Genomic DNA, 26698 nt, shown 5'->3' with positions numbered 1-26698 from the left:
ATACAAACAGTGCCTACTATCAAGGAGCTCCCAATCTAATGAGGGATACAAGAGTTATGGAAGGTTTCAGTGCTGTCAGATGGAAAGGCCTAATGGATCTTGAGTACATCATCAAAGCAGATGGTAATGCCTTTTGTTTAATGTCATTCCCACTAATAAAATCATATCAGATTCTGATGATAAACCATTTGATAGTGCCATGAACTTTAAGAGTTCTCTTTTCCGGGTCTTCAATAACTGTGACTATACCATCTGTAGGAGGTGTTCAAGGCCAGCCTCCATTAGTATTGCTTCCCATGATCATGGCTACATGCACTGGTCTGGAAGCATTGTTATTTCAAATAGGTTCAGGGTCCTAGGCTGTCTTCAATGGCTTCTCAAGGTAGATGGTGGTCAATATGGTTGTGGGGGCTTAATCTGCTTGGCACATGTAGCCTCCTGTTTCTCCCTTGGGGTGTTTTGCTGCTTCAGTGAAGCTGACTTGCCTGCTCCATGGGAAACTAATCAGATATTACTAGTAGAGACATCATAATTCCCTTTAAAACTCTGAGCCCGTGCCTGAATCTTGGAGCAAACCTACAGTTTGGGTCACTAGTTAGAACCTGCTTGTATTGAGAACAGGGTCAGGAAGGTGGTAAAATGGAGAGAAAGTAGGATTTGGAGTCAGATGACCTGGGTTTAAATACTGGCTCTGCCCTTCAATAGCTGTGTGATCTGTGAGTTAGTGAGTTAACCTCTCTGGAATTCATCTAAAAGAAAGGGGATTGGACAAGATGACCACTAAGGTTCCTTCCAGATCCCCTAAATCATTCTAGGTCTAAACCCTTTTCTAGATCTATGATCCTCTGATGCCAAAATGTCCCTCTTCCACTAGTTGATTATGGATATATTCTGCCCCACTTCAACCTTGGCATATGTTTATCTTTCTAGTGACTATGAACTGGAGGTGTTCTTGTTCCCATTCCCTGTATTCCTTGTTCTATCAAGTTAAGCCACAAGACGTTCCTATTGTTTTAATCATATATTAATCTTACTACTTCTTCTGTGGAAGTTTCTAAGTCCCCTAAGGCAGCTGCAATAGATTAGTACAAACAAACACACACACACACACATACACACACACACACAGAAATGCAGTATATTAAAATGAATAATCTTCTTTTATAAAATGTAAAGAACAGCATATTCACCATTTTTCAAGTTTATTTAAAAATTAAACTCTTAAAATGATCTGCTTGAACAGAATTAATAGAACAATTAAATATACATACTCATAATCTTGCTTTTTCTGCATGAATATGTCTTGCACGTCATCTTCTATCTGCTGCAGGTCAACGTAGAGGTCTGTGGTTCCACTTGAATTAAAACTACCTTGAATATTTTGACTATATTGTTGAAGACGCTTCCATAAGTCATTATAAAGACGTAATAACTTAGGATATTCACCTTCAAATGCTTGCTTCAAAAACATGGAAGCTGTAGAACAAAACAACAAATCATTAAATAAATGCATTCTTTCTCTCTTCTCTCTCTTCCTCTGTTTCTCTTCCAGCCCTCCCCAACCCACTGTTAATTGGCAAGTACATTTTTGCTATATCAATGCCAGTTCTACTAGAAGTCGTTAGTTCAGAAAAAGGTTAAAATTATCATCTATAACAAATTTTGAGGAATGTTTAATATGTCTATTGCCATTTTCCTCCCACCATTTTCATGGATGTTAGAAAAGCTAGCTATGGAGTGCTAGGTGCCTTGCCAAAGGATATATGACTTAAATCTTGAGACATTTTGGCAATTCATTATTTAATTCTACCATCTCCAAAAGAGAAAAATACACTTCATATTACTTTTATTTACAAAAGGTACTAAAAAAAAATACTCCAAGGACAAAATAATTGTTAAAACACCATGCTATAGAAATGCTTCAAAAGTAGAATAGTTCTAAGCGTGGCTTACTCAAAGTTGGAATTTCTACTTCTTCCTATTCTATCACCTGAAATGAGGTCTAAAAACTTTTCTCCTTCTAAATTCTAGAAATATTTGGTGAATGTAATATAGTAAAAATAGATTAAAACATTTGTATATAAAAAATAAATGCAAGGGCATTAAAAATAATTTAACTGGTGGGGCATTCCCTATGCCATCTGAGTCAGTAAAAGGAACATTGGACTAGGTATGAGAAGATCTGGGTCCTATTTCTGGCTGTACAGCCTTAAATAAGACACTTAAACTTCTGAACCTTTTTCTTCGTCTAGAAGATGGGGGTAATAATACTTGCCCTATCTATGTAGAATTATAGAATCTTAGGAGTCATCTAGTCCAAGTAGCAATTTTCTTTTTACAATATTCCTGATAAGTGGTAACTTAGCCTACGCTTAAATACTTTCACTTACAGGAAATTCACTATCTCATAAGGAAGGATATTTAATTGTGGTTTTCCAAGATTCACGGCCACATCAAAATATAAGGTAGTGCAAAGGGTAATGATGTAGCACACGATGGCCATAACTAGGCTGTAGCATATTACCAGTTATGCAATGATACAAAAAGTAGTATAAAAGATACTTAAGACTCAAAAAGGAGCTAGTATGGTCATTTGGAAAGAGCAATAGATGCACAGCCTAAGTAATGCACTGGTTTCCAGAAGACTGTCAGCACAGTGCATAGATACGCTATAGTGGATTTATGGAAGGGCTTGGAAAATAATTACACAGGATGAAAAAGTGTACATAGATTGAATGCTGCATTGTTAGAGTGATTATCCATACCAATGATATCATGAACCAATTATAGTATAATGACTGACAGATTCAATGACAGTTTCAGTATATTGTAATTCAAAACTTACCTCAGCTACTAGGTTAAAATACACATATGCACTTATCCCACTGCCTGGAACACAGTAGGTACTCAATAAATTCTAGTTGACTAGTATAGCATGTTTTTAGTGCTTCTGTTTTTTTTATAGCTGATTTTCTCCAGTATTGTCATGTGAATACCATGTAATTCTCTCAAATTATAGTATACTTCAGTTCAAGTTGCTACTTGTTGAATAAACTCATGAATGCTACTTAAGAATTCTGCAAGGTTAACAGCTACTTATCATAAAATTTGGTTAAATTCTCAAATTTTCAAATTTTCAAAAGCTTTTCTTGGGAAAATTTTCAAACATTTAATTAAAAAAACATTTTATATAGCTTTATAAGCATTTATAAAAAGTACACCAACAAACTGACCCCTAAGGAACAATCATAATGAAAAGAAAAACGATACTTTCAAATTCCAAATCCTTAGAGTGGTGGTGATCATTTATCTGTCCTTATGTCCAGGTTTAGAAAAGTAAGGAAATGAGCATCCTCACTATAAGCTTCTGAATGCAATATATATGAAGTGTTTTGCAAACCTTAAGGCAACAGATAAATGGTAATGATTATTATTATTTAGCAGCTGCAACTGAACAAAAGTAAAGAAAGATGTAGAAATAAAATTTTAAGTAATCAGCACTCATAAATAATTAAGAATACAGACTTTCTGAAAGTATACTTTTAAATGTTTATGGTGTTAGTAGAGCACTTTTTTTCTTCTTCTGAATAACCTGAATTCATTATGCATTAGACTTTTAGATTAGTAGGTACTTAATAAATGCTTGCTTGCTTGACTAATATCACAACATAAATTTCTACTAGGCATAAACATTTGATATCCCCAAAGCAAAATGTATTCTCTACATATTTTCTGCCAAAATATTTCTTCTTCTTATAGTTAAGTACTCTGTTGTACTGCTTGATACTTTTAACATTTAAGTTTGCATGTTCCTAGAGTTGTAAGCACTGTGTTGTCCTTTGGGACTGTTATATGCTATTATAAATGACAGGTGCTTCACAAGCTATTTTAGAGAACTACTGAATGAAATTATTAATAAAATTATACCACCAACACAAAGATATTACTTGAATGTGAAGTGATGAACAATAATTATAATAGCTAGCATTTATAAAGTGCTTACTATACATGTGCCAGGCACTGTGCTAAGCACTTTACAAATATTATCTCATTTGATCCTCACAATAACTTTGGCAAGTCCTATTATTATCCCCATTTACAGACAAGGAAACTGAGGCAAACAAGTCAAGTGACTTGCCCAAGGTCACATAGATATTAAATGCCTGAGGCTGGATTTGAACTCAGGACTTCCTAACTCTGGGTCCAGTACTCTATTGGGCCACATAGTTGCCTGTAAGTGAAGGTTTCTTTTAACCATAGTTATATTCCAGTTTCAATAACTTTTCTAGCTGTATTTCATTATTTCAAGGTTCTTTGGTTTTCATGGTGTGAGTACTTCCTTCTCTGCCACAGTAACAACATTTTGATAACTCAGTTATATGTTCTTTGAAAATTTCTGTGACTGAAAAATTCACATCATGCGACCAACCTGAGCTTCTGCCTGTAAGAGGTGTAAATTCCTTCACTTACATCATAAATCACCTATTAAGGACCTACTAGTTCCAGCATTGAATGGTTCTAGTGGAGCAGCATAAGACTATGAATGTATGCTTTTTTAACCTTAAGGATAGGTTAATAGGCAGGAAACAAAACTAACAGAGATAAAACAATTTGAGAGCAAGCCCTAAACTGCACTGGTTAAGTGCAAAGGGAATTTAGAGCAGGGTGAGATTCATGTGGACTGGGTATAAAAAAAAAAAGGTCAAGATTTTCCACTGCATCTGGGGGCCATTTTCAGTTGTCCTGATTTATATCTGGCCACTGGACCCAGATGGCAGCAGAGGAGAAAGTGAGGCTGGTGACTTTGCACAGCCCTCCCTCACTTAAATCCAATTCATGTGCATGTCATGGTAACACATCCCTGAGACCATGGTCCTCTTCCAGAACAAAGGACAAATAACAACAAAAACAACAACAAAGATAGGAATGCAGCTGGGTCTGGAAGAATGAGATTTATATCAGCAAAAAGGAAGATAGGCAGATATTTTAGATAAGGAAACATTTTATAGATCTACTAGACTGAAGTAGGAAGTTCCCTACTAGGAGTAGTGGGAAATAAGATTGCACAAGATGATGGAAAGCAGCACAGTACAGTGGAAAGAATGGTAGATTTTAGACCAAGATGAGTTTATTTCAAATTCTGGCTTTGTCAATTACTACCTATGTGACCCTGGGCAAATTAGTTAACCTCCATAGGCCTGAGTTTTCTTATCTGTATCATTGAGGGGGTGGGATGAATTTGATTAGAAAACCTTTTTTTAGCTCTAAATCTATGAACCTATGAAGAGGGATTCAGACTTTATTCAACCAACAATTCATTCAACAAATATTGAGTTTCTAAAAGGTGCAGATGCTATGTGGGCTTATAAAGATGTATTAAGACACAGCCATATGCTTTCCTTTTTTGCTGTTACCTAGCTAGCTTAAAATGTTAGCTGCCTAGAAAAAAGTCAATAATTAAGTAATTTAAATACTGATCAGAAGAGAGACAGTAGGTTATTCATTTTATAAATGCTTTAAAGAATGGCTAAGTCTCTTCGATGAGGTCTAGAGGTTTAGGGGTGCTGGAATCCCAAAATCACAACACACATGTCCTGCTCGAAAGAATTTGACCCAAATCTTCTTTTAGCCGAGACAAAGTTTATTAGAACATCTGTCATATTGAGCAGACTCTTAAGAAATCTAAGCATTTGTATCGCTAATGCAAGTGGGCCAGATTTTAAGAATCTGAGCACTGGCTAGATTATAAGAATCTGGGTACCTTAATAGAGACAAGATGGACCTTACGTATAGAAAGACTGTGGGAGAGATCTAGGAGTGGCCAAGTAGTCTAGGGGGATGTGAGGTAATAGAATGCCAGGGACCTGGAACCCATAGCCAAGGGAGAATGGAGCCCAGCTAGGATTAAGGGTGAAAAGTGGCCCCAGGCCATAGGGAGGTAAGACAATGAAGGGCTAGGCTAAGTTAAGGGTAACAGAGAATTGGGATACTGGGCATAGCTACAATGAAAGGCCAGTTGATGGGATTATAGCCTCAGGCAAATGCCAGAGATTTGGCCATGTAGGAAAGTCCAGGATTTTTCCTTTCTGGGGTCCAGATCCCAATCCTCATCATCTTTACATTCAGTTCACTGGTATGTTCAGTTCATTTTAGCTTTGCAATTGCTATGGAAAATATGCTAATATAGTCAGTAGTAAATGATATTAGATGGGGATGATAGGTATCTTACTTAAGAATTAAGGTAAATAATTTAAAGTATTTCCAAAGCTATTTTAATAGGTTTCATTTGCAAATAAATTATATGCACATTACAAATAATTCCTACTTATTCCTTAGAGGAAAATAAAGTACATATACTTTTACCTTGGCTTGGCAGCAAACTGCATCTTAAAATAAATACACTATAATTTGTATTTTCCCCTAATTCTAAAGGCATTTTCTATTTACTACCTTCTTTCTAAATTAGTGATATTTTACTGAATGTTTAAATTCAAGTTTTATATTATAAATAAGTAGGTATCATCCTAATTTACTGCTTATATATTTTAAGTTCTTGAGTGCATTTTATCAAATATAATGGATTTGTGACATCACTAGTTTAATAATTATTGTAGAATATTGTAGATAATCACATTCTTTTTTTTTCATGTAAAATACATTATATTAACATAGAAAACAAAACATACCACAAGATGAGTGGACTATTTGTGCCAATAATACACCTGAACTCTGAAAAATCACTATTCCTAATCTGAAAAAAATCACTATTCCTGAAATATCTTTGCATATTTTAAATTTCACAGGTATATGAAGATTAGATACACATTTAAATATTCAATCCTTTATATCCTGTCAGAGGAAGACATTCTATCATTACTTTGTGGTGGCAATGTAGAAAAGCAGGCCATTGGGGTGATGACAATATAAGTAGCTGAGGGTCTGGCTGGGTTTGACTAGATCTGTTTACACCACATACTGATGGGGTGATGGGAACTGGACCCCTAAAAGGAAAAGATCATATCTTTGAAAGCAACCCAGTCCCTGAACTGTCCCATACATTTTAGCAATCCAGATCACTGTGTTTGGTCTAAGGCATCTAGCCCATTCCAGCCTACCCAGATATCCAATAATCCTTTTAACAGCCCATTCGCTGAACATCAGCCAGTTAAGTTCAGAGAGGCTCTGAACTACATTGGCTAAAGGGGGAAGAATTTGTTTTATACTTATTAGTTTCTGAAAACAATCTATTGAATTACAAAGTTGGGCTCAGATTGAGAGGAGGAAGCACTCACACTCAGGAAATTTCGGATCTTTGAAGTACTGAAGAAGGACTGTGCTGCATGCATACACACTGGCTCACTAGGCTTGTTTTGATTACAAGTTGTTAGATGCTATGTATTTAATTGCCTAGGCTTATGATATTCTATTATTTGGTGTCTGAAAGGGCAAAGAAATTTTACCATGGTTTTTGTTTAGGTCATTAACTTCTTTTTTATGATAAGAATGTTTCAACTTGACATCAGTCACTAAACACAAAACCTTTGTAACTCTTCCTACTTAATACTTTTAAGTTCCAGAGTATAAATAATTTTAGAAATATTAACTCAATCTTCAATATGTTTTGCCAATCACCCTAACACGAATGGAGAAAGTTGTGATTGACTGCTTCACTTTTTGGATTTTCTTCCACAGTTGATTACTTTAAACACATAAACACAATTTGCATAAATATCTATAAAATTCCTAACCCAAAATTAGAGTTTTAGGATAACAATTGGTTTTAAGAACAAAGACATTTTACCATGATATCAAAAGTCCAAATATTATTAAATAATGGCAATATGAGTGATATTAGTAGATTTCAATAGAGTACTTACAATTTGTGGCTGTTTGAAAATGAGAAGAAAGTGTATCAGTAACTACATTCCAAAATGTATATAAAATTTCTGACTGACCATCCTAGAGAATAAAAAATGTGAGATTCATTTGAACATTCATTTTTAAGACTATAATGACTCAAATATAACATTTAAAAACATTTAAAGTTTATTTCAGTAAGAAGCTAAAAGTTTTCTAAAATAATGGAAATATGAACTATAATTAAATATAAAAAGTTTACTCAATTTACAGCAACTCAATTAATTTATATATTTATAATGCACAAAAAAATCAATTATCATTTCTTGAGATGTAGCAGATATATAGATGAAATTGACAAAACAAAAGGCAGACCATTTCCATGCCAAATATGCATAAGAGATACATCTGCCTGAATGCCAGGAATAAAACTTTCATCAGGGGCTGCTTCTTTGCCTAGAACTTGCCTTCAAAAGTGAGTGTATGCAAAGGAAAGAAATTAACGAAACAAAAACTTTTTAACAGAAGAGAGAGGCTAGGACATTATCGCTAAGGTAAGAAGACAGAGATGAAAAAATTTATTCTGGGACAAGGAAAATATTAATATATAAGTTCTTTTACTGAAGATTTGATGTGGAACTTTTATGTGGCATACAGCATATGTGTTTTGTGGCTATCAATCATAATAGAAATAGCTAGCACTTCCATAGCGCTTTAAGATTTGTAAAGGATTTCATAGCCATTATATTATTTGAGGCTCATAGTGGTTAATATCTATAAATGCCTAAGATGGGATAATTTTTATAGCAAACAATAATAATTACAAATTGCACGAATAATGCTTCAGTTTTCATTTCTGGAAAGTATATATGTCTATATGAGAGAGTGTGTGTGTGTGTGTGTGTGTGTGTGTCTGTGTATACGTATGTGTGTGTGTGCTTAAAAATGAACACTATTTGACAAATATAACTGTTTTGAATAGTGTGAATAATAAACCCTGTGAAATGGCATTATTCAAATTTGAATTATTTGGAGTTACAATTATATGAAAAATATGGTAATTGAGTCTTAGTCCAATGGTAATATGCAATGAAAATTCAAATAATGTAAATACTCATGGAATTTGTTACTGGGACTAATCAGGACTTAGCTGCAAAATTTACACATTTCTTTGATCTTGCTTCTGTATATCCTTCTATTCTTAATGCTAGCAATTTCCTTAAAGATGTCTCGGCTTTGATTTTTCTGAAGTGAATATTGTTAAGTAAGGGGGTCTCTGAAAACTCTACAGTTATCAGAAACATACTTTTAAAACTTTAGTGGAACTCTAAGTTACATAGGATTTGTTCAGTCTTTCTAATTTAGACTTAAAGGTAGATTCTGAATACAAATACCATGTTTTAGGGAGTTTTAGAGGTTGACTTCAGAGCTAAAAGTTCTTTTCACTAAGTTCTAGAAAGTCTGGTGATATCCTTTTAAATCCAATAGAACAGAAATAGCAAATTGGAAAGTGAGAGAAGACTACTATAGACAAGCATGCCAATGACTTAATAAAAAGGTTCAATTGTGGCCTTGACAGAAGGGGAAAACACAAATCTATGAAGAGATATAATTCAAAAAGCACAATATCAGGTCATTTACTAAAGGCAAAAATGTTATTACTATCTTCAGAAGCCCTGAAGATATTATTGTATTTTGACACTGCACAATAGTAATGTTTAATATAACTAAATCTTCAAGAAAAGGTTCATACATCATATTCTCCTTAGGAAGCCAGGGATATATATAATTGGAAATATTCTCATCCAAAATGGTTAAAATAAATAAGCTTTATAAATCAAGGGAGGTGACTCAACTATTTAGAAAACATTGTAACCTAGAATGACTATAATGGATTAATAATACTAAATTTACATACACTACTTCAATTTGCCATTTTCTATCCATTCTCTCAGCCTATAAGAGCTCACATTTAACAGAAATTTCAAAACTACACAGCATTTAATCCATTCACAACAACCTTATGAGATAGGCAGTGTAAGTATTATAATTTGCATCTTACAGGTGAGGAAACTAAAGGTCAGAGGGTAAATTATTTGCCTAAAGTCATACTATCAGATTTAGGATTTGAACTCAGACTTGTTGACACTCCAGCCCCACCTCCCCAACCCCCAATCCACTACTCTTTCTACCACATGACACACTCTCTTTTTACCTATGTTTCTATTACCTTAACAGTTTCCTAAATCATCTCCCTGGATTCATTTTTATCTCCATACATTCTATGTTGTAAAGCACATAGACTACTTTTCCTATGTGGTACAGGTTGTACATAGCATATGCAGCTATTCTATGCCTGCTTCTAGATGACCAAGTAAGAGCTCTGGGGGGCCTCCTGCTTCCAGCCACGAGTGACTCTGGGGACTTATAAATGGGGCATGATTTCTTAAAATCACCTAATTACCTGTAGAGTCAGAAGAGTTAAATAAGTCAGTGGAGGTACAAAAGGAGTTATTGTCACCTTGATCTCTCTCTTCCCAGAGGTAAAGCATAGATAGACTGTTAACAGCTGCAATTTGAGAGCAAGGTGGAAGAAAAGAAGATTGCATGGGCTCTCAACTGATCTCAACTGACAATGAACACACTGCCACTTCTGTTTCTTTTGTGTTTGTTCTTTCCTAATCTTAGGTGAACATGTATCCAGAATCCAGAACAATTGGGGCTCTTGTGAGTTCTGAAAGACTGAAGATCCTAGGACCCTTGAGGCCATGGTGGCAGCAGTACTCACTGGAGAGGCTGTTTTTGGTTGAAGTAGCAACAGGAATCCTAGCAGCAGGGAGGTGTCCTCTGCTGCAGTTGTTGCATTGAAGAAGTATGGCCACTGGAAGGAAGATTGACCCAAACTAGACTGTCAGATTGATATAGTGCCAAAGTGAGGTTAAATATAAAATTACAAATTAGCAGCCTTTCAAATTGTTTTATGTCTTGATGAGGCTTAACTACAAAATTCCCAGCTGATTGTACTAGTAGTTATTAGTAAAACTGCTGAATTTCATTTAAACGTTTAAATCATTAGTCACTAATGTCCACTGTATTTCTTTGTGTTTAGCATTTTTTTCTGGGTAGGAATAAACTACCCACCCCATGCCTGATTCATATTGTGCACTGAGTTCCTCTTTACTTACTTTTCATTTTTTGGGAGGAATTTCTAGACATGAACCACGCGTAAACTGTCGCATGGGATGCTTGGGTGGCGAATTTTAACAAACTGATGAGTGTGAGAAAGAAGAGTGCCCTTTTAATAGGGCAGATTCCCCAAGCAATAAACCGAGCAGAAACTGCAATGGCTGGGTACAGGACAGGAAGGGTTGAATGCTCTTAACCCCTTGGGGACTCAACCAAGTAGTCTTAAACATAGCGAGACATAAAATATCATGTTTACTATTTTACTCCTCTGCTCCATGGCTCCCTACATCTTACTCAATCAGTTTGACATTCAAGGCCCTCCACCATCTGGCCCTATGTGACTTCATCCTTTCTCCATCCATCCTCTCCCCATCCCACCCCCACCTCTATCCCAACCCCCTACTAAGACACCTTTTTTACCTTTGCATAATGTTCTGTTCCCATTCCTGGATTCTCTCCTTCTGTTCACCACTTCTCTAAATGCTACTCATTCTTTTAAGGTCCAGCTCAAGTCCCGCCTGCTCCACAAAAAGTTCAACTATTCTAGCCTGAAATGACACTACTGTTCTTCTTTTGAGTTCCCTGTATGTTAGCAAATGCATCACCACAATGTTTGGCAATTAGCGGCTCTCTAAATATTTCACATATGTAATTAGATAAAATTAAATGATAAATTTCTTGAGAGAAGGCTCAATGATATATTTCTTTTATATTTTTTCACAGGGCCCAACAGAATGTTGATCACACAGGGTATAGCAAAAACAGTGGCTTTGGCCTCAGGTTACCTAAGTTAAAACCCAGGCTTTATCACTTACTAACTCTGAAACTACTATCATATGGTATGGCAGCAAGAACACCATCCCTGGAGTCAGAAAATGGGTTTAAATCCTAATTGTGTTACTTACTAGCTCTTGTAAGCTCAGGCAAATCACTTAATATCTTAGAACCTCAATCTCCTGGGCCTGTAAATTGAGGAACCTCTAGATGGGCCTCTCCCAGCTCTAACGGCATGAACCTATGAGTCATAATTTCGTCAAAAAAAAAAAATAAATAAGCAAACCTTAACAGTCTTGGGCTGTCTGAGAGACTTTACCAACCAGAAAGCTGCAGGGACACTTCTGAGCATATCAATCAGTTTCAAGTTCAGTTAAGTGCATAATATGAGGTAGGAGGAGGGAGAGGGTTGCAGAAGTATTGTGAGTTTTATAATTTGGTCCACTTATCAAGATTCTTAGTTCTACTGGTAGTCTCACTCACTAATGAATGCTCAAAGTAGGAGCACTGTCAACATTCTGAGACTCTAGTCCCTCTAGACCAGTGCTTTCCACCCCTAATTATCAATTCTAATAATTTAACAAAGATTAATTAAAACTATCGGTTTCTCCCAATACTCTATAAAACTTGACATTTACAAATAATACACCCCAGCACAGACATTTCCCTAGAGATTTCTACAAACTTTCAAAGTAAAATGACTATGAAAGTGCTAATCAATCAGCAGCACTCAACCACTAAGCTTCATTTTTAAAGCAGACATGAAGGTTACTATAAAAAGAAGAGTCTTTCCCTCTGTCAATTATATGATAAATTAATTAGCTTTCATTAAGCTCCTTCCAAACTGATGAAAAGGCTGACACTATGTACGGTGTTCCAATTAAGTTCAATACCTAAGTAAATGGTTTAGACTTCATGCCAGTTGCCTTTTTATATCACTATCCAAACAAAAAAAAATCAACAATGAAGTCTCTCCTCCTAACAGGTGATGTACTTGCTTGCAACTCAGAAACGGGGCAGGGGAGACCAAGGGACATGACATGTTTGCTCCAATTATAGTCAATGAAATTAATTAAGCCTCAATTCACTACAAGGAACAGTGCCTCTTAGAACTTGTGGAATTTGAGAATACATAATCCATGTCACCACAATGAGTGACTACAATATTACCTCCTATGTAATAACAGCTCACATTTGTTTTGTGTTTTAAGGTTTGCACAATGTTTTAAATATATTTTCTCATCTGATCCTAACAATAACTCTGTAATACAGGTGATATTATTATCTTTATTTCACACGGTGATAAAACTGAGACTCGGAGAGGTTAAAGGGTCTTGCTTGGCATAACACAGCAAGTAAATGTCTGAGACAGAATTTGAACTCAGGTCTTCCTGACTATAGTCTAGCATTTTATCCATTATTCGACACTACCTTGGAGAGAAAGTCCAGTAACCATTGAGCCTCATGGATCAGCACAATGGATGACAGAAACACAGAATTTCATAGCTGGATGAAACCTTCAAGATTTTCTGGTCCAAAATCTTTATTTGCAAATAAGGAAACTGAGGCTTAGAAAGAATGACTGACAGTTAGTAGTAGAGGTAGGATAACAGCATATATGCTGAAATCATGAAAATTATTTAATAAGTTTAAGTTCTGTTTAAGTATTATTTTAAAATAGTTTGTGATACTAGTTCCGATAAAAAGTTTCTACAATGAAAAATGAAGAAAACTGGATCAAATTAGCATACTTGTTGATTACCACTTTATCGAAGGTAAACAAAAATAAGCATTTAGAGGCAAAGGGAAAAACGAATAAAAATGGAAGGCAATACAGTGGGAAGGAGTAAAGGATGAATTATAGATATTAATGTCTATTAGGTAGTTAGTGGAATAGAGTGCTGGGCTTGGAGCTGGAAACACCTGAGTTCAAATCCACTAGCCTGTGGGACTCGGAGTGAGTCACTTAACATTTTTGTGCTTCCATTTCCTCATCTGTAAAATGGGGATAATAAGTAGCACCTATCACCTGGATCACTGAGATAACATGTAAAGTGCTTTGCAAAAATTAAAGCACTACATTAATGAGTTATTATTATTAGGTAAAGTTCATTTTAAAGCAAATAAATAAATTCAAATACAATTGGTTTAATTATTGTTAAAAATTTAGGTCATGGGGGGCAGCTAGGTGGTGCAGTGGATAGAGCACTGGCCCTGAAGTCAGGAGGACATGAGTTCAAATCTGGCCTCAGACCAAACACTGGACACCAGCTGTGTGACCCTGGGCAAGTCACTTAACCCCAATTGCCTCACCGAAAAAAAAAAAATTTAGGTCATGACAAATTAGGTATTAAAGAGTTCTTTATTTAAGTCAAGATTTTTTTTCCTGTATTTCTAAACTTAGTATACAGATTTATTTATGGTAAGAAGGTCAAAATTAGCATGCTTTAATTTATCTAATAGTATGTCCTCCTTATTGGCCACTGGACAAAGATCTTACATTTACAGTACCAATGGTTAAGTTAATGGTTATAGAAAGTCTAAAAATTACAATTCTTAGAACCTGTACTCTCTTTTTTTCCAGTCTGACACCATCATTACTACCGGCCATTTGATATTTTTCTTTGTTTATTCATAATCAAATGACCAATCTAGTGGAGAAAAGCCTCCCATACTAATGTAGGCTAGTCCTTGAAAGTAGACCAAAGGAAATGAATTTGGATTAACAGCCTGTGGTGGAATCATATTAAAAAAGTTTCTAGCACAGTAAAACTTTATGTTGCCTTGGCACAGCTTTTGAGAACTTATGGTCATTTCCATGCCATGAGGATAGTTTAGAAGCTGTTCCTTTGTAGAGAAAGTTGTAGCTAAGTTGAAGAGTATCTCACTGGTTCTCCTTAGAAGATTAAATAAAGGAGCTGAAAGCAGCAGTTTTATTGTGTACCAAAGGCAAAAAGAAACATCATCTTATGTCATCATATTTGGTTATCACTTTCTGTAGTGGTCATAAATATTTGTAAAAAAATTATGAAATTATGGTTTACATAGCAACATCTATTGCAATGGATAATATGCAAAAGAATTCTACAATGAGTTCAAGAAGGCCCTCCAGATTAAATCAACATACATTTTGGTACTTGATGACTTCAGTGAGAAATGGTGGGCATTGATAAGAATGTTGAAAAATTTAGCCTGGAAAATATGGTTCAGGAGTAAAGAATAAAACAGGTCAAGGGTAGGTAGATTACATGTATTTATTCATCATGTATTTATTCATCATGAACATGTTCTTAAAACAAAAAAATTGTGGGGAAACTACTGTACCTAGTTTTGGAAAGTTATCATTTTAAAATGTATTTCAAAAGTTAAATTCAGGGGGCAGCTAGGTGGTGCAGTGGATAGAGCACCAGCCCTGGAGTGAGGAGGACCTAAGCTCAAATCTGACCTCAGATACTTGACACTTACTAACTGTGTGACCCTGGGCAAGTCACTTAACCCCAAGTGCAAAAAATAAGTAAAAGTTAATTTCACAAGGACTTTTGACAGGAATCTCAAACTTTCAAAAATAAAAAAAAAAAACAACACGTAACTTAGCCACCTATAATATTAAGTGACAGTTTACTTGAAATTCAGGAACAATGCCTAGGAAGTAATATACATACTCAAAATGGCTAGTGTTGCAAACCTTGACCTACAAATATATTTTAAATTTGTTTATTTTCATTCTGACCTTAACAAACACTAATCAAAATGGGCATTTCTATTTACATAGTAGAACAGAGAAAGGATTACACATGAAACTGTTCCGGTTGCTTTTTTAAAAAAAATTTATATAATAAATTCAAGTTATCTTGCTTGACTGAGATTCTGGCAGGGCTTCCTTTTGTTCTCTTCCATGTGTTTTTTTTTAAAAAAAATGCCTCCATAGCCCTGTCACAGGGCCACTGTCTATAATGATTCCTCCTCCCTTCCCCCCAGACTGCATAAGAATTCAGCTAGTTTTTCCCCTCAACAAAGCTGTTCTGAATATTTGACTGGCTCAGGGGGCTAAGGCTCCAACTATGTTACCCTTCAGTGTTCAGATATGTTAAAGCTGTGAAAGGAGAGGAGGGGAGCTTGATCCACCCACATTAAGTGCTACATTATCCTTGCTGAATATCCTTTCTGTGCTATAGCTAAGTAATCCTCCTTTTGTAAACTGTTGAATGAATATGAGTGCTTCAATTTGTCCCTAGAGAGAAGCTGAACTAAGAGGACACTGGCCTAAGTTAGGTTCTCTTTTCTTAATTTTTGTTGACATTATCTTTTCCCCCCTCCCTACTCTCCTCCATGCTGGGGGGGGGGGGGAGAAAGAAAGAAAGAAAGAAAAAGAAAGTCCCTGTAACAAATACACATAATGGAGCAAAACATATTCCCATCTTGGCTATGTGTGAAAACGAAAGTCTTATTCTGCATCTTAAGTCCTTAATCTCTTTGTCAAGAGGTGAGCAGCACACTTTGTCATCAGTCCTCTTGAACGGGAGTTGTTCACTGCACTGCTCAGAGTTCTCAAGTCTTTCAAAATTGTTTTTCACTATGTTGTTATATAAATTGTTCTACTGATTTAGCTCACTTCATTCTGCAACAGTTCATACAACTCTTCCAGATTTCTCTGAAACAATTTTTTTTCTTTATTTCTTGAGGTACAATAATATTCCATTACATTCCTAAATCACAATTTTGTTTAGCCATTCCTAATTTATAGGTACCCCCTCAGTTTGTAGTTCTTTGCCAATATAAAAATGGCTGCTAGCAATTTTTTGGACAAATGGGTCTTTTTCCTCTTACTTTGATATAGTAGGAGTATAGGGATAATAATGGTATCTCTGGATTAAAGGGCAGAGATAGCAGACATGACAGAGATTAACTATCATTTACAAGGATGGGGACATAGGTGGTAAGTTGTCAGAAGCAGGATACAAACCCAGGTCCTCTGACTCCAGAGACTTCCAATGCACTCTTCTGACAAGACCAGATCAGATTGCGGGAATGTACCTGTCCAGCGATCTCAATGATTCTAAATTGCTTACTCTCATAAAAACCCATCCTTTTATACCAAGATATGTTTTCCCAATAATGCTAGGTGGATATGAACCATACAGTACCATGATTTCAAAAAAATCAAAATTTTAAAAAGACACCCGGTCATTGGACATACGTTATAAGATGTAGCAATATTGATTATATTATCAACAATTAATAGCATGTAAGATGTGACTTGAAAAGATATTATCAATGTTATATAAGATCAGAAATGAAGCTAGTATCATGAAATAAGAATGAAAAGTCCAGAAGAAAGACATCCTGAAGGCAAAAATGTCAAGTTTGTGCTAGCACAAGGATAACAATGGAGGAAGGTCTCCACTGGGACGGAGCTTCCCTGACAGGACATGAATGAAAACTGTCCAAATGAAAGGGGATCAGTGCTGTGATCTGCACAAATGCAGGGAAGACCAAACTGATGAAATCACAGATGGATCCATCAAAAGAGCAAAGGAACAGGGCAGCTGAAGCATGCTGACCAACTCCAAGCAATCCTATATTGTTTGTTTCCAGTCTTCCTCCCTCCAATCTAACCTCTACAGAGCGTCCAAAGGAATATTCCTATGGCATAGTTTTAATCAGGACAAGCTCTTGCTCTAGAAGTCTTAGGATCATAGAATAAGATGTTTAGAGCTGGTGGAGGCATTGGAAGTCATCTAATCCAATGCCTTCATATTAAAGATTAGGAAACCAAGTCCCAGAAAGTTAAGTGACTTGAACAAAGCTACAAAGGTTGGTCCAAAGTAGCATCATCCTTGACTCCTTATTCTCCCTCACTATATCTAAATTTATATCTATATCAATGACCAAATCTTGCCATTTGTATTTCCACAAATCCTGCATCTATCCTCTTATCCCTACTCACACTACAACCAACCTAGTTGAGACCCTAACCACTTCTCTCCTGTACTACTGAAATTGCTCCCTCAAATCTCTCCCTTATCCAGTACATTCTATACACAGCTGACAAAATCACTAAAGTACACCATTTCACTAAAGATTGGGGCAACTAGGTGGCACAGTGGATAAACAGAAATAAAGCCAGGCCTGGAGTCTGGAAGACTCATCTTTGCAAGTTCAAATTTGGCGTCAGATACTTACTAACTGTGTGACCCTGGACAAATCATTTAACTCAGTTTGCCTCAGTCTTCTCATTTGTAAAATGAGCTGGAGAAGGAAATGGCAAACCACTCCATTAAATTTGCCAACAAAACTCCAAATGGAGGAGGCAGGCACAACTGAAACACAACTGAACAAAAACAGGTCTGATCATGTCACTCCCCTGCTCAATTATTGACTATAAGATTGAATAAACTCCAAAATAGGGCTTTTAAAGCCTTCTACAACATACTCCTAACCTTTTCAACCATATTATACTTTGCACCCTCTATGGTTCTGCTAACCTGGCTTTATTGCTCTTCCTCTCACAGAACACTCCATCTCCCATGCCTGGCTGTCCTCCATCCTGAGTTCTGCTTCTCAAAATCCTGTGTTTCCTTCAAAACTCAAGTGCCATGAAGATTTCCTGATCCCCTTAAAATTCACCTTATATTTATTTTGTATATGCTTATGTCTATATTATTTCCTAACAGAATGTAAGTCATGTAAGGGCAAGGACTGTTTCAGTTTTGTCTTTGTATTGCCAGTGCCTAGCACAGTGTCTGGCTCAGAGTAGGTACTTACCAAATGCTTGTTGATTGAATGGTAAGTGGCAGAGCTCAGTGGTTCCCTACTGCCTCTGGGTAAAAAAACACAAACTCCTAAGCTTGGTACTTTAAGCTTTTTATTATGTGGCTCCAGCCTACCTGTCTAGACTTATTTCATCTCTTCACACACTCTGTAGCTTTGCACAAGTTTCTCTTTCCATAACCTGAAGGCTCCGCTCAGGTGTCACTCGCTATTGGAAGCCTTCCAGATTCATCCCCAGTTGTTAGTACTCTTCTCTCCTCAAATTATCTTCTATTTACTTATCCATATACATGTTGTTTGGCACCAGCACAATGCAAGCTCATTGAAGAAAGAATTAGGCTTTCCTTCTCTGTACTTGTGTACTAGTCATGAGGAGAGTGCTTTGCACATATAAGATATTTAATACAAATTTGCTGAATGGGTAAGAAAAAATATAATTGGCTTAGAATTAGATATGTACCATGTTTGAAAAACACAATAGCATCTATGCAAAGCCAATGTAATACTTCTCTGACCTTAATATAAACGTATACCATAGGATCCTAGCTGGGACCCATGCGTTGTTTGGGCTTGCTTATTTAAGCATTTATTATCACACATGTCATTTCATATGACCTCACAAATAATGAAATAAAAATTTCCATTATAATTTTGGATTTAATTACATGTTACTATTTTCTTTTAAACTCTGAGGTTTTGATATTAACTATTTGTTTCATTTTATTGATTTCTTTTTAGTTTTAATGGAACAAAATGATAAATATTTTGTATACAGATCAATTCATCTTGCTGTTTTTCTACATTTCTTTAGAAGTCAGTATTTTGAACAAAATCTATGTACAACCTTGGATCTTTGAAAAACATCAATCAGGTGGGCATTGCAATATTAGTACTACTACAGTCTCCTCTTTTTAAGCCATCTTCTGCTGATGGTGAGACAACCTCACTTTCTTCTGACGTTGCTTTTTTCACTACTTATTGACTCATAGGAAATAAGAGGTCGGAAAGAATTTCCTGTAGATTTTTTCAAGCTGAAACATTTGTCATTTTTTCCTACATAGCAGATGGTTCCCAAAAAATGTACCCCTTTCCCACCCTTCCCCATGTGTATAACATATTTCAACTCATCATATGCTGTTCATATTAGCACACATCAAATGCTTCATGGAAGCCTATCAAATTTTCCAAAATGTCTGTCCATAAAACTTCTGGCAGTAGTAAGTAGTGGATTTCAAAACAACAAAATTATCTTTCTAAGAGATTTTTGCTATTGCCTCCAATTCTCCATTGGTTGTTTACAGAGTACTGCTGAAGGAGATGAAAGCATTAGCTTTTAAGTTGCTGTTTCTGATAAATCTTCCCTTCTCAGTACACACTCCTAGGAGTTAGATCTTGAAACACACATTACAGGAATATGTCCCTGAACTAGTCTTATACTAATGTGTTCCTAGAGTCCCATTTACTTTCAATTTGGTTCTAGGTAGTACGTATAGGCTGGGGAAGTTTTTTTTTTTTTTTTTTTTTTTTTGCTTTTTGGTGAGGCAATCAGGGTTAAGTGACTTGCCCAGGGTCACACTGCTAGTAAGTGTCAAATGCCTGAGGCCGCATTTGAACTTAGGTCTTGATTCCAAGGCCACAGCTTTATCCACTACACCACCTAGCTGCCCCGAAGACTCTATTTCTTTAATCGAGAATGAGGATAAGCTTTTTCCCAAGAGGAAAGTGTGGTACTGAAATTGGACCCGGACTTTGACTCTGTCCTATAAGACTCATAGAGAATATAAACTTTGACCTTTTGGAACCACTCTGAGTTTAATTTCTGGATTAGCCCTGCCTCAGCTCAGTTTCTAATTGCAGGGCTTGGGTAATTAGGTGGTGGGTGAAAAGAGAATGGGGCCTGGGGAAGGGAATGAGAGGTAATCTTGTACTGCAGTGAAAGATTCAGGGAAAGAAGCTTGAAGGGTAATATTGGGAGGCTCTTATACACACAGTGAGCTCCCAGATCACTGGGACAACGCAGGTGAGGCCGCCTCTCTGAATTTATGCCCTTTTGTGACTTCACTTCCCACTTAAAGCTACTTCTAAAGTTCACCACAACCTGATTTCTTCTGTAGGACCTGAGTGAAGACAGCTTATGGATATGGCTAGGGTATCCATCAATGGGATCACTCCCTTGGTACAGCTTTTCATGTGTCACATACACAAAAGAACATAAAAAGCCATTTGTAGAAACATGCAAAATACATATTATAATCAAATGGGATCTAAATTATTCAAGATAAATTGATGGGGAACATCTAGTATAAATGACAACTGGATTAATAAGAAATGATCAGAATTTAAAACTTTTTTGACTGTGGGGAAGTCAAAACGTCTTCTCACCAAAGGACTTGGAGATTATAATTTTCCCAAAGATTTATGAAACCAGTAGGACTAGAAGGAGAACTATCTTCCATGTCAATTTTCATATGTACTACTGTTATGAGATAATAATATATATGAGTGCAAACTGGAAAATCAGTTCCATTTTCAGGAGGGCTGTCTGATGTGAAGATTAACATGGCCATGATATAAAATGAGGTAATTAGCTTAGTTTAAATAAGATATTCTTCGTGTAAAACTGAGAACCAAACCAATTTGATAACAACCTAATTTAATATCAAAACTATTAAATAGAGGATAGGGATTGTCTTTCTTTTTCATATTTGTATCCACAGAACTTAGCACAACACCAGGCACATAGCAGGCACTTAACAAATCTTTATTGAATTGAATTAAAACAGTAAGTAAAAGATGTAATATGCATTATGCTATAATAACTTGAGACTTCTAGAGGTATCTATTTAGAATTCCTAGTGGATTTCTGTTAGGAACAGAATTATTATGGAGTTTATTCAGGTGAACCACAAAAAGCTATTCCTCTGGGATATTTAGATTTTCTTAAGTAAACATATTAAGAGATCTGTTAAGAGCTGGAAAGGCAGTTGAGGTGTGGCCATCTAGATTTCTAATCAAATTAAAATGCTACAGAAAACTGAGCATGGAATTTTATTCAAAGCACTTTGTTGGATATCCTAAAATTTCTCTCAAATAATGTTTTTAATAGTATTATGAAATCATTTGACATGTCCACAGTGATAAAAAGAACATATTTTTTAAACAACGAATTTTCATTAGTACTATCGCTGCTCCAAATGCTGAACACACTCCAAATGTAGCTTAATGCAGCCTACTCACATGATTACAAGATTATGTTTGATGGTAAAAATTTCTGGCTTGAAAAATCTAAGTACTAAATCTATACTTCCACATGCAATTTTAACTGGTTTAATTCCATAAATGAAATGCTACAACCTGTTTTCCAATATACAGATCCTCAACAATTAATAACCTCCTGGGCTCACTTGTAAGCAAAGTATTATGTATTAATTGAAATATGGTATTAATAGTTGAAATCTCAAAAACTGGTACTAAATTGCATCAGGATTGAAAATCTTACTGTTAGACAATGAATTAAAATTCTCATTACATCTTGGTTTTAAGTCAAGTATGGGAAATATAAAGCTGAAAGAAAAAGTATTTAACATACAACTTTTTGAGTATTTTATATGAATCAATCAGTAATGTGGGTCTCATCAAAATATAGTATGTCTTAAAAATACTGGGTTACAGGGAAGAATATTAAATTCTTTTTACTAGTACACTCGCAGAATTGTATACTTACATTAAAGAACAGCTTGTGCTAAGAAATCATTCAAACGATATACCTGTAGACTTGAAGGATCATTCCAGAGGATGTCCAGATTTTATTACAATTCCTCACATTCAACCCTAAGCGGGGTGAGGACCTTTCTGTGTTAGATGCAGGGGAAAAGTGACACACCTCTAAGATTCTTCCCCATGTAATTTTAGAGTGGTATAAGAAGCCTTACAAAAGGAACTAAAGACTTACTCATTAGCCAAGGCATATTGGCCCAGGCCAGTCGCAAAAAAGAGCATAAAATTCCTAGAGGAAGGAGCAGCTGCAGCAGCAGATGACAACTTTGGCAGATGGCAGCAGCTGCTACAAAAAGCAATGAATTATGGCCCCAGAGGTGGAATGAAACAGCAATAGGAACAGGAGGTTTAAGGCTGTGCTAAGGAAGAGGCGAGAAGCATAGTCAAGGGGCAGCAAGGCATTCACCATTTCTGAGATACAGAGATGTGACTGGTGTCCAGCTGCAGCATAATCCTTCATTCCCTCAGAACAGGATTGGGGTTAAAAAAGGATCCTCTTCCCCACTATTGTAGGAGGGGTGGTAGCAGATTATGCCCTTTCATACATGACACAAGAGTTGAGAATGAATCTACTACTAGATATTCTCAATGATTTACTTTGTTATTCTGTCACATTTGAACGCTTTGATATCTGATTTATTATTTCTGCTTTGTTTTTTGGTGAAGAATGAACCGGAATCGGGGCTTGTACCATGTTTGCATAAATACAAAAACTAAAACACCCAAGCCAGCAACTGGTATAACAACTTGTTCCATTATTAAGTGGAAACACAGAGATATATTTTTCTTTTCTTTTGTCATATGTCATATCCACTGTTATTGTCTTTCCTCATACCTAATCCAATTTTCTTATTTAAACCTGGATATTTTGTCTTCAACTTGAAGAACACTGATCATGTAAAACAATGAGACTGTCATTATCATGATATTTGCCAAAGATTTCCGAAAGAAGGCTCTGAGTACTAACGGATAAAATATTCTCTATCATCTGTAATCAAAGTTCCTGACAAATACCAACACAGATGTAGGAATTTCAATCTAGGAATTAGTGTTACTTAAAAGACAACTGAATTTTCTTTAATTCAAGAGAAAAAGTGAAATGATTTAATACTTTTAATAAGAAGACTAAAAAAACTTAATAAAAATTAATTTTCACTATTTCTATAGCAAAATAACTGCTAAGTGATAGATTATTAAGAAAATCTATCACTGAACAGGGAAGTGAGAAAGAAAAATAGTTGAGTATTTAATATTTTAATCTTTTAGGATGTACTGATTAAATCAAACATGATAGATACTTTAAAATAATACTAACTGCATTAATAATACAGATGAATACACTCCAATGAAGACATAAGATTTCAAAGAAATTATTTTGATTTTATCTCTTATGGCATAAATTCACATATTTATTTTAAAAAGCTTTATCACTTGGTATCCATGCAACACAATTTTGAGCCCTCACAATAGTAAGGTTTAAAAATATGTTCATAAAAGCAATGTAAAAAAGTAAAAACCACATTTAAATGTTTTTATATTTTAAAAATAGTAAGATTTTTGGTTAAATAATTCATACTTCAATGCATCAGCAGACTCACTGATACAGATGTTCTTTCTGTGGTTCATATTATAACCCATCAATGCCTTCTCATCCTGTGCAATTCTTATTCAAATCCTCCCATAAATCTTTGCTACATCCATTGAAAGGTAGCTTTGCTTTAGATCTTTTAACATTCTGAAAGTATTAAAGTAGCACAAAGGCAGTATACATGTTATTCCTCACTACTTCTACATGAGAGACCCATATCTTTTCCCACTCATACATCCCCAGGATGTTATCTTTAATAACATATTTTTGCTTGCAAGTTGTCATTGGTAATACTGTTGTCTATTTTCACTCAGATATTTCATTAATGTCTTCTGTTCTTTGAAGTAATCCTTTGATAATGATTGTTATTGCCCTGAATAAGTAAATTAATTTAAGAAGTATTGTAATTTTTAGATTGGCTAAGCTTACTTATGAACAATTAATATTTTCCAATTGTTTAGGTCTGTTTTTATTTATACAAAGAGTTTTTTGTAGTTGTATTCAAATAATTCTTCTATGAATGTTGCACTCAAGCATTTTATACAGTTTGTTTTTATTTATATTTTATAATAGAGTTATTCTATCTCTTCTTTCTAGTTTATGGTGATGATTTATTTGGATTAATTTTATAACCTGATATGTGGCTGAAGACAATTGTTTCAATGAATTTTTAGTTAACTTTCTCAGGTTCTTTAAGTAAACAAACATGGCATCTGTAAAAAGTGATAATTTCGTGTCCTCTTAAACTATGCTCATTCCCACAAGTTTGTTTTGTCATCTTTATGCTATAGCTAGCATTTCTAGCAATAGGTTGAATAACATTGGTGAACATGAAAATCCTTAATTTGTCCCTCATCTTACTGGAAAGTTATAATACCGGCTCTAGGTTTTAGACAGATACTAAATACTCCATTAAGGAGAAGTCCACTTATTCCTATGCTTTCAGTGTTTTTTTTTTTTTTCAACAGAAATGAATTTTGTATATTGCCAAAATATTTTCTGCATATACTTATACAATGATTTTTGCTATTCTTTTTTGTGACCTACTCTTTATTTTCCTAACAATGAATCAACCTTAAAGTCTTGTTATTTCAAAACCCTGTGGATGACCTGAAATTTTTGATCTTCAGACATTTGGTGTTACATGACTTAAAACAGCATCATTAGAAAAATCATTATCAGAAGAATACTAATGTTTTTAGAATGGGTTTAGTTATCATCTTCATGCTGATAATTTACAACCTATGTATCTAGCCCCAACTCTCCTTTTTGAGCTTCAGTCCTGAAATTTCAACTGCCTACTAGGCTTTCCAAATTGGATGTGCCATAGACATTTCAAACTCAACCTGTTCAAAATAGAACTCACTTTCTCTCTCTTCCAAACCACCTCTTAAACAGAACTTCCTTTTTTCTATCAAGGGCAACACCATGTTTATAAACTATTAGGTCTATAATCTCAACTTCATCCTCAACTCCTCATTCTCCCTCACTCCACTTGTCTAAGTTGTTGCCAAATATGTTACTTCTATCTTCACAATATCTCTTGTGTTTTTTCTCTTCCTTCTACCCACATAGCCACCAACCTAATTCAGGGCTTCATCACCTCCTATTTGGAGCATAGCAATAACTTTCTTTTTTTTTTTTTTTAATAAATTTTTAGGGCTGATGAACTCAATGCAGATTGAAGCATGCTTTTTAAAATCTATTTTTCTTATTATTTTGTGTGTTTTCCTTCACAATATGGCTAATATAGAAATATATTTCACATGACTTCACATGTATACTTGATTTCATATTGCTTGCCTTCTTAAGGGGTGGAAGAAAATTTGGAACTTAAAATTTTAAAAATGAATGTTAAAAATGTTTTACATATGCTTGGGAAATATTTAACGAAAAAATATAAATATATTTAAAAATAAATTTTTATGAATGTTTTGTTTTTATTTTACATCACTATTTTCCATAGTTTCCCCCAGTATTCCTTTCCCTTTCCTTCTGTAAGAGCTATCTCATATAAAAAAAATTTATGTTTTTTAAAAGACAAAAGGGAAAAAATCAGCATAATTGAGCAATATTTCAAAAAAGTGTGAAATTAAGTGCAATGTGTAATACATATGGACCTCCTTCCTCTGCAACTAGGTGGGAGTATCCTCTCATATCTCTTCCTTTGAGCCATGCTTGTTCTTTAATATTTTGGAACATTTACTTCTTTTGTGGTTGTTCTTTCTATTTACACTGTTATAGTCATTGTATATATTGTTTTCTTGGATCTGCTTACTTCATTCTTCATTGGTTCAAGTACATCTTTCCAAGCTTCTCTGTGTTCATCACATTCATAATTTCTTATAGCACAGTAATATTCCATAGCATCCACGTACCATGATTTGTTTGGCCATTCCCCAATTGACGGATATCAACTTTGTTTCCAATTCTCTGCTATCACTAAAAGGACTACTATAAATATTATTGTGTATGGTGTGTGTGTGTGTGTGTGTGTGTGTGTGTGTGTGTGTATGTTTATGTAAAATTCTTATCTGGGACCCTCATGTGGCATGGTATAAGTCTGGCAAAGGAATTACAGGGGCATTGATATTTTAGTAATTTTATTTCCATAACTCCAAATTGCTTTCCAAAATGTACCAAAGCACAGCTCCACCAATAATGTACCAGTGTGCCTATCCTTCTAGAACCTCTCCAAAACTGATTGTTGTCATCTTTGCCAATTTGCAAGGTGTGAAGTGAAAC

At 35.2% G+C, this 26698-nt stretch overlaps 1 protein-coding gene across 1 annotated transcript in view; it reads right to left on the bottom strand.

Annotated features, from left to right (window-relative positions):
• Positions 1–26698, bottom strand: part of COG5 (component of oligomeric golgi complex 5) — a 361274-nt gene that overhangs the window by 88825 nt on the left and 245751 nt on the right. The window contains exons 11-12 of the mRNA XM_027838594.1: positions 7878–7959; positions 1272–1476 (exon numbers count right to left, since the gene is read on the bottom strand). Of these exons, the coding sequence (XP_027694395.1) occupies positions 1272–1476; positions 7878–7959 (287 nt within the window). The remainder of the gene's footprint in view (positions 1–1271; positions 1477–7877; positions 7960–26698) is intronic.

This window comes from Vombatus ursinus, unplaced genomic scaffold (genome assembly GCF_900497805.2).
Source record: "Vombatus ursinus unplaced genomic scaffold, bare-nosed wombat genome assembly UNPS02014830.1, whole genome shotgun sequence".
Lineage (NCBI taxonomy): Eukaryota > Metazoa > Chordata > Mammalia > Diprotodontia > Vombatidae > Vombatus > Vombatus ursinus.
The sequence above is the reverse complement of the archived record's forward strand: the minus strand, read 5'-3'. Positions and strand labels throughout refer to the sequence as shown.